Genomic DNA, 18,166 nt, shown 5'->3' on the forward strand with positions numbered 1-18,166 from the left:
ACCTCTAATGTTATAACATGCTGCAATTACATATCAACTGCTGTACACATATACGCCTTGTCATACCTGCTTACTGATCCAAAGTAAGCCTCCTTTACGCAGAGAATCGTACACCTGCAGCAGAATACATACAGGATGCAGACAGGATCGTGAGGCTTGTTAAGGCTGTCAGGAGAGCCATATACTCATATGACGACGAAAATATCAATGTTACGATACTGAAAACCTCGCAAAGAATCCCTGTGAACAGATGTGTAAAATTCAAACTACTGTATACGGTGAAAAAACAAAAATTTTGACATATGTAATGTATGTCCCAACTCTTCTTCATTAACTAAGGCTAATTAATGCTAATTCTGAATTCCATTTAATAAAAAGCATTTAAAAGAAAGCTGACACATTTTACACTGGATAATTTACTACATACTCAAATGTGAGCAACGTGTTGCTTTCCCATGTACCTGGTCAACGTCACCTCCCTGCTCATATCTAATTTAGTGTCTGCATGTTACACAAGGCTAAGCTACTAACCTGGCCCTTGCCATGTGCTGTGTGTTATTTTCATTCCAAATAAAATACCTCTGCTAGGGGTGGCCACAGTAATACATCTGTAATCCCTTTTTGCAAGCATGTTCATCATGCATCGTGAGCTCACCTTGAACTTTTTTGACGCACTGCAACCTTTCCCTCTCAGTAATCTTATCTGTCTGTAGAAAACCTGGAAATTGTTTGCCAAAGGCGATCAGCTAGTTTATTTTTAAGAATGTATTAGTGACACACCTGGTGAGTAACTGAAAGGAATCCTTGTCATTTCAAAGTCCATAAAGATGCGAACAGCTAGGATGGAAACACCTTGTGACATCGAGCTAAAACTAGAAGTTTGTAAAAAAAAACAGCTTTTTAGGAACAAGTCACTCATCTTACATTCGAAGTCTATTTTTAAGCCTCTAAGAACATAATATGCAATACTGTAGATAGTAACTGGATAGTAGTGGATTGCTACAGTCATAAAATAGTTTATTCTGCTGTACTGCACAATGTTACAGTAACATGCATGTGTGTGTGAAAGCAAGTGACCTAACATTCGAAAGAATCTTTTGATGGTTACTCTGATTTTAACTGAGAGCTGAAATTGTCGTAATTGTTTTTGTCTGGTCTCTGACAGCACATGCTGTACAGACGGGAAATATTGTTTCATAATACCAGCATAACATTTATCAACATGTTTACAACGGCTTTTCAGGAAATTGTCGAGTACGACCACAAAAACCAGCAGCGCCTGACTGAGAAGGAAGCCCTGAACAGCCTTATTTTTGAACGCGAAGCTACGGCTTGCAGCTCGACCACGTCATGCCCTGGCGCTTCAGCCTCAGCCGGCTCGCCGCTCCTGTGAAGCAACAATTCTTGGCCCTCGCTCTCATTATATGAAGGTTACAGCAACAGCTCATGCCCATCCTCCCTGAAGGGGCTCTCATGCATGGCTGGGAGCCCAGTCTGCCAGAGGAGGGAGTAGGAACATTAGCAGAGGTTAACAGTTGCTTCCCAGGCTTCCCACAATACAAGAAGCCTGAAGGCACTCTGCCCCTGGGCATGGGACCTCTGCGTCACCATGCTGCCCACAGATACTGCTGCTTCTTTGGCCATCTCTGGCCCCAGAGTGTCCATGTCCTGGAGAGTATTTTGGGGATTCACCCAACAAAGCCCCCCACTGGTAGCGGCGCTCATGAAGATTAACAAGATGCCCTCATTGTGAGAAGCCAAGACCCGTCATACTCACTGGTGTGGCTTTCAGGCAAGGTCACCCTGTTCTTCCTGGCCACAGTCCCACAGCAGGCTCACCCCACATCCCCCACTGGCACCTGCTTCAGCCTTTTGTTTTTTTTTTTTACAAATGATGTTTTCATTGTGGCCATCAAGATGTCTGTTATTCTCCATATTGTGTCTAAGTTAATTTTGAGTTGTATACAAACCATGGCAGAACACAGCTTCCATCAAAAAAAAAAAAAGTACACAATTATTTTATGAGGTACCTTACAATTGATATGTTATATCTAAATGACGTTTTCCTCATTGTAGAAAAAGAATACACTGTTTATTTATAGAGCAAACGCTTTTACCTACGCAAGATATCCTAATCCATACAATTTCCATAACCAGCTATCGGTTACGGCTGCGGTGTGCCTGTCCACACCTGCCCAGGACAGGAGATACTCTGGCCAAAATGCCATTGCATCCGAGAGCACACACATTTGGACAAATCAAGATTTGGAATTGATCCCTTAACCCATGCGGCGAATAACCATCGCATTATATTTCCTTAAATCAAATTCTGCTGGTAAAAAAAAAATGCGCCCTCCACCCAGTAGATGGCGGTACGACGTCTGCCGTTCAGTGTATGAACAAACGAAGCGCATGAATAGTGCTGTGATTGGTTAAAACTTTGACCAATAGCAGTGCACCGATCTGGGTTCGTTTACCTCTCCAGTCTTTGATGGTTGTAGGTTATTTTTAAATGGCAATGATAAGTTATAAATGTGTGACGAGTTGCTCTAGAAGAATACTTTCTGGATTATTAAATCTAGATGCTGTACGAACAAACAACATAAAGTGTCTACATGTAAATATGAAGCGGCCGTGTGTTGCTACTCTTCAGTCTCGGTACACATGTTGTGCTCTGCGGCATGATCAGTTCCATCCGGTGGATTATGTGCGGTGTTCAGGAAAGGATAGATTTTACTGCGATTTACGGAGTATCAGAGATGACACGACTGCGCACAACGAAGACATAGCGGGCTCTCCGGCCATGAGCCTTTCAGCGGATCCCCAAAATGCCGATCTCAGGCGTAGTAAGTGCATATCAATCCATGGCAACTAAGTGTACTTATTATGTAAAGACTGATAAATAGCTGCATACATTTAATTACAGTATGTGATAAAAAAAAAAGTTAAGCAAGTTGACATCACTTCCATTGACAACAGCAAATTATAGTTGTGTGACATCATGAAATAGGATTAGGTTGGATTATGCTTCCAAGCGATGTTTGGTGCACTTTTCCCTTCTTTATTCCTGAGTGTGAGTTATCCCTGTCTAACAGAGATACCGCAGGCATTTAACATCGACGTCCTGGTGGCACTCCTCCGCCAGGAAAACGCCGTGGACGTCTGTGTAATAAAAGTACCGAAATCGCTGAAGTACACCGATTACTTTGTGGTAGTAAGCGGCTCCTCAAGAAGACATCTCATAGCGATGGCAGAGTATGCAGTCAAAGTGGTAAGACTATTAGCTATAGTTGTGGTGTTGTCATCATCTCATTAGTGATATTACAGTGGATAACCTTGTGTTCCTGTTATAGCTGTTTTATAATGCGCTGTTCGTGTCCTTATCAGACTGTTTTAATTATTATTGTATTATATTTAAAACCTTCCCCCCATACTTGAAGCAGCAGTGCATATGTAGTTGTGTAGAAAGTATGTATGCAGCGTGTATAAACATGCATTGTTTGTCGGTACCTCTGACTTGTATACCTCTCTGGTACTTTGTGACAGTACAAAGCGCTCAAGACGGATGCTGATCCCCATGTCATAATCGAAGGCAAGGATGCGGAGGACTGGATGTGCATCGACTTCGGTGAGTCTGTTTATCACGACAGTCTGCCTTAGCTATTGTACAGATATTTTATTAATACTTTGCCAAGAGCCCTAACCAAGTGGTTCTCTCCTCAGGGCACACCGTGGTGCACTTCATGCTGCCTGAGACCAGAGAGGTTTACGAGCTGGAGAAGCTGTGGACGCTGCGCTCGTTTGACGAGCAGCTGAGCTCCATCCCCCCAGAGACATTGCCCAAAGACTTCATCTATGACGATGAGGCCACAGATTGGCGCTCCGGGTTTGGAGACCTTGGGGGACAAGAACGGTTGTAGGCCGGCGGAGCAAAACCAGCACTGGAATTCTTTTGATCTCAGTTGTGAATGGCTCTTTTGTTGTTCTTAATTGAAGGTCAGTGAAATGTCCTTTTATAGGTCATTTTTACCATGAAAGTAAATTTACTTGTATATTCAGATGACCACAAATTGTGGCTCAAAGTCCCAACCTGTATTGAAGTCTTTCAGCAGATTTTTTTCTCCTTTTTTTGTAGTACTAAGGCCTAACATCTACTTTGCTTTAAAATATAAGGTCGTATACAGTTTGGCATAATGCTTGAGATTTAAAAAACAATGGATGTGGTCTTGACTAGTTGTATAATGTGTTTTAATAAAGACAACTTTTGGATGATGTTTGGCGAATTATGCTATTTTAGAAATGCTCATTTAAATATTTTTGCTGGCTGTCTTGGGTACAAGCAGCCCCCGCGTGCAGCGACTGCTTTTTAATAATTCATTGCTTTACGCTTAGAACTGAATTTCATTTTTGAGACGTAAGCTTCCATTACATAATTTATAAATTAAGCCAATAAGATACAGGATATAACTGTATCTTTAAGCTTGTATGGCTCATATCAGATACAAGATGAGTTGTGTTTTTTCCCCCTCAGCAGAGGGCAGTAACACCTTTGACTTTACAGACCTGCACGTTTCTTCTTCCTCATCTGCAGCCCACTTTGGAGTTTCATGAAAGAAATAATGCAGCCGGGTTTTATGATGAAACACAAGCTTGTGCTAAGGAGGTTTATTCACAGTCATTAAAAGAAAATACCACTGGTGACAGGGGCGTTTCTAGCAATTGAGAAAAATCTCGGGACTGAGTCAAGTTTTGTCTGGGACTTGACATTTGTTTTTGAAAGAAGATTGGCATTAGGGCAAAAACACTCGGGACTAAGGCCCCGAGTGATCGGACCTGATGACGCCCATGATTGGGAATGATGGCACAAAAGGTAGCAGAATGTTTTCACACAGTTCATGCATTTTGTGCTTCATCCATCTACCCTCTACCACTTATCCTGGTTAAGATCATGGGGGGTCCTGGAGCCACAAGGCCAGGGTGCAGCCTAGATAAGATGTCAGTCCATCACCAAGCACATACACTGCAAAACCTGTAACTGGATGTGTGAGGCAACAGTGCAACCTGTGGATGCACTTTTTGTGCTTCCTTTGTATTATAAATACATGATAGCCAGCCACTATGGATTAATGCTCTTCAAATCAATGTTGTAAGGATCAGCGGAGAGATGGAGTGCTGTAACAGATAATCTGACCCCCGCAATCCCGCAACGTCAACCCTATAGAGCCAAGAGGATCATAGAGTAAGAGCAAGGTAGCTAATTTGTGCCCAGAACACTGCATGGTTGCAGTATTTGATGTTACTTCATTGTCTTGAAGCCTTTTATTGAATAACATATATAAATAACACAACTGAAACAAAAAGAAATGCACTAAAAGCAGGTGTGTCCAGACTTGTCCTGACTGGTACTGTATATCAGCATCGAGAAATGCATACAAATGTAGATTATTCACATCCAAGAATGTGAATATAACATTTTTATTATAGTTTTTACATTCAGTTTCTATCCTTACCACAAACTTTCCTCAACAGTTAACATTTTTTACATTTAAGTGCTGTCTTCCAGGGTCGCCAACTTTGGTCAGCTGACTTGAGTGAGATTTTCAGTTGGAGAGAAGTCTGCACACGCGTGCATATACATTTACATGGACGTAACAGTTTTATTACGTTGTAAATAGTGGCTAGGGGTTGCAAATTACAGCAAAGCTCTTGATGTAGCTAAGTTTAGATTTGTAATGCAATAATATACATTTTCCGCAAGATTTCATGCGAGAACGTGGGAGTCTGAAAGCGTGAGTGTCACGCCAGATGCGTGAGGGTCGGCAGCCCTGGAGTCTCCATTTCGACACACCTTTCATCTCGGTATCAGTAGCTGGGTTATCTATGGGCTGCCCCTGCGGAAGCGAAGAGAATCTTAGCAGTTGTCGACTGTAATTCATAACCCAAACACTATATTTAAGATTGCATTGTTAATTACATTTAGCTCCAGTCAGTGGGCAAACTCTCGCGATGCGCGCGATACATATCGCGACTCAATGCCCGCTTTGCGCGCACCGCTAAAACCGCGCGACAGGTGGTCACGTGGTGCTTTAAGTTCTTGCTGCTGGTGAGTGTCGACGGTTAGTCGCATATTGATTAAACTACGGCAAACTTGCTTTTTCTTTTATTATTACTGGCAATAGTTTAATGCTTTCTAATTGTGTAAAACATTGTTCGTGGTTTGTAGGTGGGGTGTGACATAGGCCTAATGAAGCATATCTAACAAATGTGCAAAAAGCGTTAGGTAGCTAATGATTTGTAAAGTAAAGCCTAAAAGGACCTTCTTGTATGCATGTAAACGGGGCTGATAAAAATGTGATTTCTGTAATGAGAATAAGGTCCCGAACCTTGCTAATGTATATCTGCAGTTAGTAACTTAAGCGGTTGAATATTTGTCTTACCTTACGAATTGTCACGTTAATAGCCTCATTCTAGCGTACTACTGCTGTACGTAAAATCTGTAATTTAAAAGTGGCAAACAGTTATCTGTGGGTTAAAAACTCGTACCGCCTGCTTATTAAGTATTGGTCTTCAATTATTGCGATTGATGTGATTTGCTCTTCTCTTTAGCATGAAAAACAGTGATGGATAAAACGGTGCCTGGGAAAAGTAAGTGAATCTGTCCTGCAGCTTTGACAGAAACGTCTGGCTTGGCTGCTGAATGAGACTGACTCGCCCTCTTCTCCTTTTAGTGGAGCTTGTGGGAGTCACACACGTGGTGGACGCCATTACATTTTGGGCTCAGGTTGGTAACCAAAGTGAACCTACCCATAGCGGTGGGGGGGGGGGGGTGTTACTTTGCTTTAAAGCCACTGAGGAAGATCAGGTTGGGTCCGGCGATAAAATTCACAGCAGAGCCCTGATACCATTTTCAGAATGTCAACGACGACCCCGCTGTGGAGAGGATGACCAGCATTTTGTCGGCCAGATGCCCTACAGCTCGGAGGCTGACGGGGAATCCCAGTCCTCAGAAGGTAACCGGCCAATTAAATCGCCGGCAGACTTAGACCTGCGTTACAGTGTGGTACCCGTTGGTGACACAGTGACTGTTTTATACAGCTATATGGGGCACTGTTTTCAGAAGACCGATGCTGGTACAGGTGTAAGGTGCAGCACAATAATGATGACAAGGTATGTTTATATTGGTAATTATTGTTAGATTTACATGGCTTTGTTTAATTATGCTGTATTTAGCTGAATGCTGCTTGTGAATAATGCTGATCAAACAGGCTGTAAAATGTCTCTTTGTTTAGTTTACAGTGTGCTACATTGATTATGGTAATACGGAGCTCGTCAGCCGTTCATCCTTGGTGGAGCTTCCAGAAGACCTTCAAATGGGATGTTTGGCTAAGAAGTACAAGTTTTGGGGTTTCCATTTAAACAGTGATGAAGACTCGCAGCATTTTGTACAGGTGATAGGGGAGGTGGGGGGTCTTATTGTGGAGAATCTGTCTAACCCATTGACTGGCATCTTCTTCTCACTGCTTGGGAACTTCGCAATACTGCCCGTTCTGTTCCCAGGGAAAGATCTTCTTGCGCAACCTGATTTACGGCAAGAAATTACGGATTCAGAAGAAGTCTGTGTGCTTTGATGGCACCGTCCTGGTCCACGCGTTTCAGGGGGACCTGGACATCGGAGAGGAGGTGATGAAGATGAAGTTCGCCAAACTCAGTATCCCCGGTTGTAGAGAGGGCTCCAACCCGACCTGGCAGGACCCTCTGGGGCCGTGGGGCCCCCGGACCCCAGAGCACGCCTCCCAGGGGGATACTGTGCAGGCAGGCTCCCAAGTCCTCATTCCCAAACCACGTCCTACCTTTCCAGAACATGTGCCTCAGGCGCTAAAGTAAGTCGAGCAGCAGTTGCATGAGCCCAACAAAAAAGCTATGTGAACATAATGCTCATGACCAAAAGAATTCAGCGTAATGATATAATTGCAATATCCAGGGCTTATGGATTGCTAACCTAAAACTAAACTAGATTTCAAATGAAAATAAAAATTAAAAACCAGAACTATAAAAAACCCTGATGCAGAATCATATGCGGGTATCTGGAGGTGCAGTACAAACTTATTTATTTTCATTTGTAGCGAGGAATCAGATAAACGCCAACATTCTCGGTTAACCATTCTTCAGATTCACCAGCCATTTTTATCATTCTGCTCATAAAGAGTAGAAATGGCATTTGCATGCGATCTTTGGTCTGATCTACTTCCTGACTTCCTGCTACTTTTCCCCTGGCCAATGAACGATCAGGGATTGTTTGCATCACTGGGCGGAGCCGCCGCACAACAGGGCTGCCGGTATATTGCCCATTGTGGGATGAATGACCCTTGTGCCAAATGTTTAGTATTTTGTCCAATTATTGTTAACAGAGCTTGAGAGTCCATTTAATTTATTTTTTTGGTTGTGTGGTTGTATGTATGTGTTGTTTAGGATATTTGCATTTTTTAACATTCCAATTCCAATGTCTGAATATTCTTAAGAATTAAAAGTTCAGTGTTTTTAGGGTGTACTTGCATTATTATGTTATTAGATTATGATGCCGATGGTCTGTAAATGGCAATATTTACTGCCATTATTTCTGGTACGTTGTATTGTCTGACAAAAGTAGTTATTGTGACAGGCGTACAATATGCCTGTCATAAGTAAACATCTGTATAGTGCCAAAAAGCCGGCATTCTGACAGATTCTGCTGGCTGTAAATACACTGGCACGCCCGTTATCTAATGCCCTGGATATTGTGATTTTAGTGTTGTTGTAAATTCTTTTGGAGGCGGTAATGTTGTAGTGAAAATCTGATATTTTGACAGCCCTAATTATGGTATTATAAGGGAACACGCTTATGTGGAAATCTCATACCAGTTTAATGATGTAGCTAGTGGTTATTTTGAATTGGCTTATCTTTGAGATACGACTTAATTCCTTGATGATTCGGTTAATCATTTTCAATTGGTTCTCAGTTTATGCACAGGGTAGCCATTTCCAATGAAGGCCATAGAATTGAAGGTATTTTTTATTTTTAAACCGGTCCTTGTTTACAGGGAGAAGAGCACGACCACGGCCCTGCAGCCTGCCAGCCTGCTGAAGAAGAAGCTGGACCAGGAGCTTATGGAGGAGAATGAACGGCTGAAGGAGGAGAAGAGCGCGCAGTATCGTAGCGCCTTGCTCCTTGGGAAGGAGCTGACAGAGGCTCAGGTGGAGCTGCAGGTGACAGGACCGAGATGCCTGGTTCAGTAAAGTTCAAAGGTGTTAGGGTGAAGTCAATGTGAAGTGATGTTTCTCGGCGAGGGGTACATAGTGAGCGAGAGGGACCTTATGAGCACAGTATGAACTGGGATGAGGGGTCTCTGACTCCCCTGGCTGGTGATCTTCTGCCGGGAGATCCTGTGGGGGAGTCGATGCCGTTTTTCAGGCTGATCGTCCTGCGTGTTTTATGCAGAGGATGAAGGACAGCAGGCTGAGGGATGCCATAGAGATACAGAAGCTGAAGGAGGAGAACGGCGTTCTCCGGCAGAAGGCTGACGAGCTCGGGAGGCAGCTGCGGGACGTCCAGCAGGAGCTGCAGGTGGGGGGCCCACCCGCGCACACAGCGGCCTGGATAAGATCGGCCACCCCTGGTCTACATCTTTCTGTTGAAGGTCAAGCGACCAGAATCTTATAATGTGGAAAAAGGACATATATGAAATTAATATTTAACTAGAAATGATCCTCTCCGTCAGTGTTTCCTGATTCTGTCGTAATAAATTCCAAAGTCTAAATTCTGACACTCCAAAGTTCAGTCGGTTTCTTTTGGGGCTGCTTTTATGCTTGGAACTCGTAGGTCTCATTGATCATTTTCCTGTTGACTAATAGAAACAGTGCAGCATGACGCAGTGTCTCGGAGCCTCGCTGCTCCAGGGTCGCGGGTTCGATTAATACTACTTCCACGTTCTTGCCGTGTCTGCATTACTCAGGGTGTGTGTGTGTCCTGCACTGGACTCCGCTGGTCGAGGGTGTCCCCTGCCTCCCCTCTGCTCACTATAAACACTAAGCTGGCGGCCCCTTTTTGTGCCGTGATGCCCCCCCGCCGTATTTTGACCACACAGGCGACGAAGCAGCAGGTGACTGACAGCGTGGAGGCAGCAGACAAGCGTCTGGAGAGCGCGGTGGGGGACAAGCTGGGTCAGCTGGCACAGAAGGTGGAGTCCTTAAGGGGTGTGAGGTACAGTCACCAGCCCTTCCCCCTTTGTGGTGCCGTCTGTACCTAATAAATGGTCACCTGTCTCTCTGTACCCTCCCGATACTAAAAGCTCCTGTATCCGGAATTTAAATAACTACTTTAATTCTAAAATATCAGTATAGGTGCTTTGAAGTAGTGACTGTAAGTAAATGCCATTAATTGAAACAAATAAATGAATAAAAGTTTATTTGGGTAAGCACAGAAAAAACAGAACGTACGGTAGGTTTAACACTGTGAGACGTGTTTAGGCTCGCAAACACTGCAGAGCCTGGAAGTGAAGCCGCATGGATGCTGCCGTTGCCTGGCAGGAGTAGAAAGCGTCGTGCTGCGGATCGGCAGTCTGGGAACAGATAAAAAAAAAAAATTCATGACCATTGAATGTGCATTTCTGCCGCACAGCTTTAGTGTTTATTTCAGTCACTCTGCCAGTGTTTACCTGACGCACGCTTGTGTTCCATCAAATATCTGCTGTCGCTTTGTGTTACGATTACTACAGTAATCATTAGTACGTCTGTATAAAAGGATTAAAGTGTAAGAAATATTACAATTAAGTGTTTCGCGAGTAACGTTCAACCAATCTGGCAAATTCAACTATCTGCCGGCGCTTTTGTCTCTACGTTTCTGGACGTGAGAGCTGTTAGCATAAGTCCTTTAACAACCTTGTGGATCTCGTCTCCTAGAGAGGCACGCTCCCGTGGCACCTTCAGGGACAGCCTGCTGGAGGCCATCGACATAGTGGCACACAATGGCATCTCCTCTCCCGCGTCTTTGGAAAAGCTGGAGGCTGTGTGGAAGGAATACGACCTGGCGCAGGATATGGTGAAGGCCTGTCGCGAGGTGAGCCGTCTCAACCCAAACCCGTCCGAGAATGGACGAAATATGCATAAAGGTTTAGTGAGGGTACTGGTGTGAGCTCTCGTTTGACCGGCATGGGGGGGGCATCTTTGGAGTGAGACCTGGGGGGGGGGGTTCCGCAGACACGCAGAACATCATGCTTATGGACCCGGTAGAAGGATAAGTGAATTTAAAAGCTTCTCTGAAGTCTTAAGTGTTGTAAAGTGACTGTCAAAAGCGGCTGGAATTGGACTGGGATTTTATTTTTGTAACTATCTACTTATGGTCGTGTTGAATTCTGTGCTGCACGATGCCAGTGTATAGATTCGGGGGAGGTAAAATTGATGTCAATCACCAGAAATTAACTGACTGCTTTAAATGTGGCTTGTCAGATAGAAGACCTGGAAGAATTGATCGCGAAGAGGAATGGTGTGAGGGGAACGTTGGCGGTGGCTGTGGACGACTTTATTCAGGAAGTGGACGGGTTGCCCATCAGCAAACGAATGGACACTCTTGAGGTGCTGAGGGGGCGGGGTTTGTGATGTTAGTGTCCAATCCCCTTTGACGTAGGACGACAACACGTCGCTCTGCATATTGTGTACAGTTCTGCATTCTGTGTCTGCACATTATCTGTAATCTGTGTGTGTCCTTCGTAGGCAGTGGGCGCCTCTCTTACTGCGGTGTTTGGTTCCTTCTCGATGGAGGGAGCCGGAGACGAGACCTTCGAACGGTTCAGACAGTGGAACAGTCAGAAACAGCAGGAGACCCGGGCGGTGGAGGAGGAGACTGACGAAACACTGAAGTTCCTGTGTTCCTGGTTTGAGAAGATGGTCAAGGTGTGTGAGAAGCACGACATTAGGGCGACGAGAGTTTGGTGATGAATTTCACTTTAGCAAAAATAGACACGTATGATTCGGGTAACCAGGCAATACGGTCATATTGTGTTTCATTAGAAGAGAATACTCTAGACTGCGGTACATGGAAAATAAGTCATAAATTGTCTGTTTATATACTGTCTTCTTTGTAAAAATGTGTATTTGCACATCCTGCAAATATTATTTGCTTGGTATTGTGGGATTTGAAGTTTTCGGTTTTCCCCATTTTCAGTTTTTCAGTCTGTCGAGCGAGTTGCCGATACCCCTGAGTGTCATGACCATGGGCGTAGACAGCCTCCTGCAGAGGGCGGAGCTGAACCTCTGCCGGGAGCTGGACGTCTCGCTCGCCGTGAGTTGTGGTTGGATCACCTACTACCACTGCCCCTCGCCCCACCCCCTAACAAATGTCAAAAAACGTCAACTGTCCACCCGTAGGAGCAGAACAGTCGGGACATGGAGATAGTGTCAAGCGCCTTTCACAGTGTGATGCAGAGGATCGGGAAGGAGCAGAGTCTTCTGAGGGCTGTGCGGGAGAAATACCTTCTTAACTCGCAGGTGAGGGACCGACAGGAGCAGATACGTGTCCGTTACGCTCTGCAAGAGCTTCAGAGCACCATGTAATATCTCAGTAATCTGCGCAAGGGTCCATTGCGTATCGGTGAATGGAACAGAACAATCCGTATTGTTACTGTACAGATACAGCAAAAGTGTGTACTTCACAACCAAAGCTATAAAAAATAAACACAAAAATTAAATGTAAGTGAATTTAAACAGTACAGATACTTGTCTCTTCATGAGAGACGGACACAGCTTGGGGGTCACAGTGCAGGGTGAGCCGGCATGCAGCTCCGCTGGAGTTGGGGAGTTAAGGGTCTTGCTCACAGGTCCAATGGCAGCCTCAGCCTACTGGCCCTAGGATTTGATCCGGTAACCTGGTCAGACACAGAGTCCTGCTCGTCCGCGCACCACCTCCTCCGTAATGTCGTCTTATACTCTTCAGCGTAGGGGCCCATCGGCCCAGTGCAGCCTGTTCTGTTAATGTGCTGCCTGTCTATGTGTTGGTTCCCATGCCCTTCAGTTTAAGGAAGAGGTCCTCCGGTGGCAGGACGACACTCCGAAGGCCGACGAGCTGTTCTCCATCAAGAAGCACATCAAGAACTTGAGGTCACAGCTGCGCTGGAGGCTGGTGGAGCAGGGCAGCCTGGAGGAGGTGATGCCCCGTTTGGGGGGGGGGGGGGGGGGATTCGTGTAGGGAAAACCTGATATTGTGACACCCCGACGTCAACGGACAATAACATCTCTACCTGTGGTCTGATTCTCAAAGGGAAACTCCACAACCAAGATGGAGGTTTAAGGAAATTCACATCTACGAGCATTTTTCTCTGGATGTAAGGGCTGCGGCTTCCGCTCCGCTGTAGACCTCTGCGGGCAGCCCAGAGCGAAGGGTCCTGCTCGCCTCTTAATGGAGGACTTTCCATAGATGGGTTCAGGGAGCAATACATCTGTATGAATGGGCAGCACACGGACTCATGTGGGTGACTTTGAATAGAAAAATAAGCTGCAGACCCAAGCTGTGCTCTTTGAGTTCAGCTGCTGGTTTTGTCCTAAAATAGCTGTTTTTCTCCCCTGCCTGCACCTTCTTACCAGAATTTGGGCACTCCTCAAAGTGGGGCTTATTAAAAGGGTTTGTCGTGACAAAGCTTAAGTGTATTTCCTGCCAGGAACGAATTCCGGCTTTTCCTGTAATCCCCCGGATTAGGCTTGATTGGCGCCGGCCAGGTTTGGCGTTGTGTGTCTTATAAATACCTGATACCTGGTTATCCGTCCAGCTTCCATAACTCGCTTGTTTAGAGTCAGTGTGAGCCTGGAGTTTGTCTCAGGGACAGCTGGGCCCGAGGCAGGGGGACACCCAGTCCATCGCAGGGCATGTTCACACACATTATGGGTGATATCGAGATGTCACTCGGCTTAACAGCATGGTTTTGGACTGAGGGAGGAAACTGGGGTATGTAGAGGAAATCCACACAAGGGAGAACATACAAGCTCCAGACAGAGAGCTAGGGGCAGGACTCAAACCTCCAGCCGGGGAAGTGTGAGGTTGCAGTTCTGTCCCCTGAGACCCCTGGTCATGATGTTTTTACCTGCCCTGGGGTGGCGGGTCTGATATTCATGTGGCTGTTTTTTTTTCCTGGATTTCTTCTCAGGCAGAAGAGGTGGACCTCCTGGAGGTTGAAAAGAAAAAAACGCAGATTGAACAGACCAGGAACGCCCTTTTCCAGGAGATTGGTCTGGAGAAGGAGGAATATGTAAGAGTTTTGACCTGAGTTTTTTTGAAGAAGCTGTTTCTTGCATTTTAGTTGTTGCTTGATGCCTTGGATGTTTGTATATAAATGAACCTAAACCAAGTGATTTCTGGATCATATCAGATTTTTTAGTAAAATAAATGATCATATAAATGTTACTTCAGTAGTTAGAACTGTTTCAATGTCATTCCATCTTCGCAAGTAGCTCTAGATGAATCTTTTTCGTTGATTTGGGTGCCAGGCTGATCTTTGGAAGCTGTGGTTCTGCTTCATCCCGCGTTTTGTGAGATCCTGTGACAGTGAGTGTGTGACTGGCTGCTGTTCCTCTGCAGAAGAGGCTGGCTGCCCTGGCCAAGGGCGGCTTCCCCGAGCTGCCGCTGCTCTACCACGCCGCAGACCTCCTCAGCTTCATGGTGAGCGCTCTCTCAAAGTCCCACCTCTCCCCTTAATCGTGATCTCCCCCCCCCCCCCCCCCCGTGCGGGAAGCACTCATGCATAACACTCAGGATTCTGACCCGGGTCGGCTGTTGCAGAATTCTGAGGGACTGGTGGTAAAGAGCCTTGACCGGGACCTTTTTGCCAGCGTGCCCCTGCGAGAGCTGAGTTCCAGGAGACCCCTCGTGTGCACAGAGTTCCAAGGCCAGCAAGTTGTCCTTAAGGTGACACCCTGGGAAAATCCGCCCCCTTAACTTTTGATGTTCGGGGTTTATAATTTGGCCACTGGCTTGGTTCTGTACTTTTTCAAAGCGTGCTATTTTCCAGTGCTCTGCTCAGAGAAATTAAAAAGTTTTTTGTTAATGAATTGTAGGGTTACTCTGTCGATGCCCAGTCAGAGGTGAGAACGGTGGAGAGAGCCACCCAGTACTACAGAGCGAGTATGTTTGGTGAGGAGCAGACAGGACTGCTCCCCCTGTTGGCGCTGTTTTTTGGCAAGGTAAGAAGGTGCATGTAGATCTATACATTCCTACATTCCACTCATTTCCTTTTCCTCCCTTATGTCCTTCTTTCCCTCCAGAAATATGTTACAAGCTGATCGTGACATAATGAAGCTTCTTTGCCGTGATGGTTATTCCAGTTAAAATATCATCGCTCTCTATCTCCCTTTCAGTCAGACCCCATGGCCTACGTCATGGTGCCGTACGTTTCCTGTGGCATGTTGCAGCTCGTGCAGAACTCCAGCCCTCTTAACACTTCCGTGAGTCCCGAACCCCCCACCACCTGCCAGTCTTCCTGTATTCTGAGAGTTTCTCGGATTTAACCCCCTGTGGCAGATTTTACCCCCCGTGGCTTCCCCTGGCAGGAGATCGCGGCCGTCATGAGAGGTGTGGCTCTGGGGCTGCAGACGCTGCACGGGTCAGGCGTCATTCACGGCTCGCTGCACCCCAGCAACGTGTTCGTCCTCCGGCGGGAGCGCGGGCTGCTGGGAGATTTCGATTTCACCAAGGACCCGGTGAGTCGCCTCCTCGCGACCTGGTTTCCCGTCCTGCTCAGGGTCTCACTTAAGGCTCCCCTGAAGTTCTGGGCTCAGCGTCGGCAGGGTCTGGGGTGGGCCACTCGTAAATAAAGGGAATCTGTTTGCACTTTTCTCTGACACAGGGAATCTCCGATGACCTTTTCATTCTGCACTGTACTTTCTTTCCTCCTCTGGTCCAAACTAGGACCAACGTGTTGCTGACCCCAGGATGCTGGCCGGGGCCCTCAGCCTGGTCGCCCCAGAGGTCGCTCAAGGAGAGCCCCCCTCCCCCGCCTGCGACGTGTACGCTTTGGGCTGTCTGCTGTTGTGGGTAAGGCTTCAGACAACCTTCCAGGCATGTCGTTCTGGAAATCCCTCCTCCATTGCCTGCTCTTTCCCTATCTAAGCAGCTACTTGACAGGTCATATTGCCCATGAAGTGTGAGGAAATCAGTTAATTTGGTTCATGAAGGACAGAGAGATTAAATGTTTTGTTCTTTCACAGCTGCACTTTCCAGAGGTCAAGTTTGCACTGAAGCCTGATGGATGCCTAGCTGATACGAGTGAAATGAAATTGGTATGTAGGGTGATCTCGTGGAATTGTGAGCAGCGTGCACACATTTCATGGTAAAGCGAGGGGGTGGCCTCGTGTCTGTGGGCTGCACCATGGGCTCACACCTTCAGGGTGGGGGTCCAAATCCCACTCGAGCTCCTTCTCCCCCAGGTTTCATTCAGATACTCCAGCTTCCTCCCTATTAAAAAAAAAAAAAAAAAAAAGTGCAGTTAGGTGAAATTTTCTCTAAATTGCCCTTAGTGAGTCAGTGTGTGCCCTGCATTGGACTGGTCCCCTGCCTCGTACCCCTGTGCATGCTGGGATTGTAGCTTCAGTCTCACTCCCACTCAGACCGTGTACCGGCTAAGTGATCATGAAGGCGTATGAGTGGAAACATTCATGTTCTTGTTGTGGTGCTTCATAACCTCACAAACACCGTAACCTGTCCTTCTTATCAGGACCCCAGGCTGCGGATTCTGCTGCCCCAGCTTTTGTGCTCCTCTTCGCGGAGATTAGCGGCATCTGATGTCCTGTCACATGACTACTTCTCCAGCCAATGATGTCTGCTGGTGGTTCTCAAGTCGTCAAGGTTATGATGGAAGGCTGTACGTGACCTAAGAAGAGTTTGACAGTTGGACATGTGGAAATGCTCCAGTTCATTAGGACGTTTTCCTTTTCGATTTCAAATTTTCCTGCAGATTGGAACAGTTTTGCCTGTTGTGTTTTTTTTTTTTTTTAATAGAGAAATGCACAAGAATTTGTTCCGTTTATTGGTCTGTGTTCCGACAGCTGTTTAAAACCAGTAAAGTGAGTTTTTCCTCCTTAATCCAAGAATCTGTCCTGTATATTGTTGCTCTGACAACGTCAATAAACACTAACAGCAAAAGAATTTCTCGGCACCTAATAAAATATGGACCTATAATTCATAGACTGCAGCTCTTCTCCAAGTAAGAGTGATTGGTAGGAATGATGCTTCAAAACACATTGTTAGTGGGTTTTGTTTTTTTTGCTTGTCAGTCAACCCATTTAGCCATTTTCTGATTGGCTACTTTATCATCTCACCCTCAGTTAAACCAATGTGAAGTGATTCTGCCCCCTTGTTTTCCAAGCTTTCTATTCTGCCTCCCTCTAACTACAAACTTTAGAAGTTTATGCATTCAGACTCCAACTATTATTATTTCAGTACCAAAAGTTGGCCACCATAAGGAACACAGTCAAACGGAACCTGTGTTTTTTTTTTTTTTTTTTAATACTTTGGACACCAATAACTAATTTCATGCAATTCTTTCTGAGCTGCTTTGTGCAGCCTGTCTTCATAAGGTCTGTTTAGTTCACGGTGCCCCGTCTTCCACCGACTGAATGATAATGGAGCTGCCAGTGGAAATTGCAGGCTTCCATCACTTGGAAACGTCTCAAATTCTCCCCTTTAAAATGCTCCTCAGAAATAACTATTTTCTTTATCAGCGGAAAAGCTTGCCGCCTCTCTAAGTTTGGAATTATGACATTTGCTTTCAAGGGCCTTGCCCTTTTTATATAAAAAAAATTATCTGCGTATGTGTATTGGTTGAAAGGCTTAAATTTTTAATAGTTTTCTTTTTCAGCTCTTAAAAAAATGCAGGATGGTTTCAGTGCTTTTGAGAGGTACGTCTGGACAAAAGTGTCTTTTTAAGGGTGTAAATGTGCAGTTTACATTTCACCAGAGGTTTTCAGTCTCCTGATATAACATTTGTTTGAAAAGTAATTAAATTTGATTTATGGTTTTGACATTAAGGCAATCCATGTGAATAGTTTCTGTAATTAAAACCCAGGCGTTTTGTTGTAGTTTAGTCAATGTTTTGCCTCATTGCTGTATTCCCATACTGTACTTTGAAGTGAGTGTTCTAAAATCGTGCGA

At 45.5% G+C, this 18,166-nt stretch overlaps 2 protein-coding genes across 5 annotated transcripts; both read left to right on the forward strand.

The window, feature by feature from the left end:
* The first annotated feature begins 2,416 nt into the window (after nt 1–2,416).
* Nucleotides 2,417–4,274, forward strand: malsu1 (mitochondrial assembly of ribosomal large subunit 1). The gene is made up of 4 exons (XM_049026609.1): nt 2,417–2,846; nt 3,096–3,271; nt 3,547–3,628; nt 3,724–4,274. Exons 1-4 carry the CDS (start codon nt 2,513–2,515, stop codon nt 3,918–3,920), a joined length of 789 nt encoding a protein of 262 aa, XP_048882566.1. The 5' UTR covers nt 2,417–2,512; the 3' UTR covers nt 3,921–4,274.
* On the forward strand, nt 3,861–17,489 carry stk31 (serine/threonine kinase 31). 4 transcript variants are annotated; one of them, XM_049026606.1, is made up of 25 exons: nt 3,861–3,996; nt 6,607–6,645; nt 6,729–6,781; nt 6,912–7,010; nt 7,096–7,167; nt 7,290–7,448; nt 7,558–7,880; nt 9,078–9,243; nt 9,476–9,601; nt 10,122–10,237; nt 10,936–11,092; nt 11,482–11,607; nt 11,746–11,925; nt 12,197–12,313; nt 12,400–12,519; nt 13,043–13,174; nt 14,169–14,270; nt 14,600–14,680; nt 14,801–14,926; nt 15,076–15,201; nt 15,376–15,462; nt 15,568–15,717; nt 15,926–16,051; nt 16,225–16,296; nt 16,731–17,489. In XM_049026606.1, the coding sequence occupies exons 2-25, from the start codon at nt 6,621–6,623 to the stop codon at nt 16,830–16,832; spliced, it is 2,943 nt and encodes a 980-aa protein (XP_048882563.1). In that variant the 5' UTR covers nt 3,861–3,996; nt 6,607–6,620; the 3' UTR covers nt 16,833–17,489. The 4 variants fall into 4 exon arrangements, with proteins under 4 accessions (XP_048882563.1, XP_048882562.1, XP_048882565.1 ...); XM_049026605.1 differs by lacking the exon at nt 3,861–3,996 and adding an exon at nt 4,515–6,103; XM_049026608.1 differs by lacking the exon at nt 3,861–3,996 and adding an exon at nt 6,103–6,116.
* The last annotated feature ends 677 nt before the right edge of the window (nt 17,490–18,166 follow it).

The sequence above is a fragment of the Brienomyrus brachyistius genome, chromosome 9 (assembly GCF_023856365.1).
Source record: "Brienomyrus brachyistius isolate T26 chromosome 9, BBRACH_0.4, whole genome shotgun sequence".
Classification (NCBI taxonomy): domain Eukaryota; kingdom Metazoa; phylum Chordata; class Actinopteri; order Osteoglossiformes; family Mormyridae; genus Brienomyrus; species Brienomyrus brachyistius.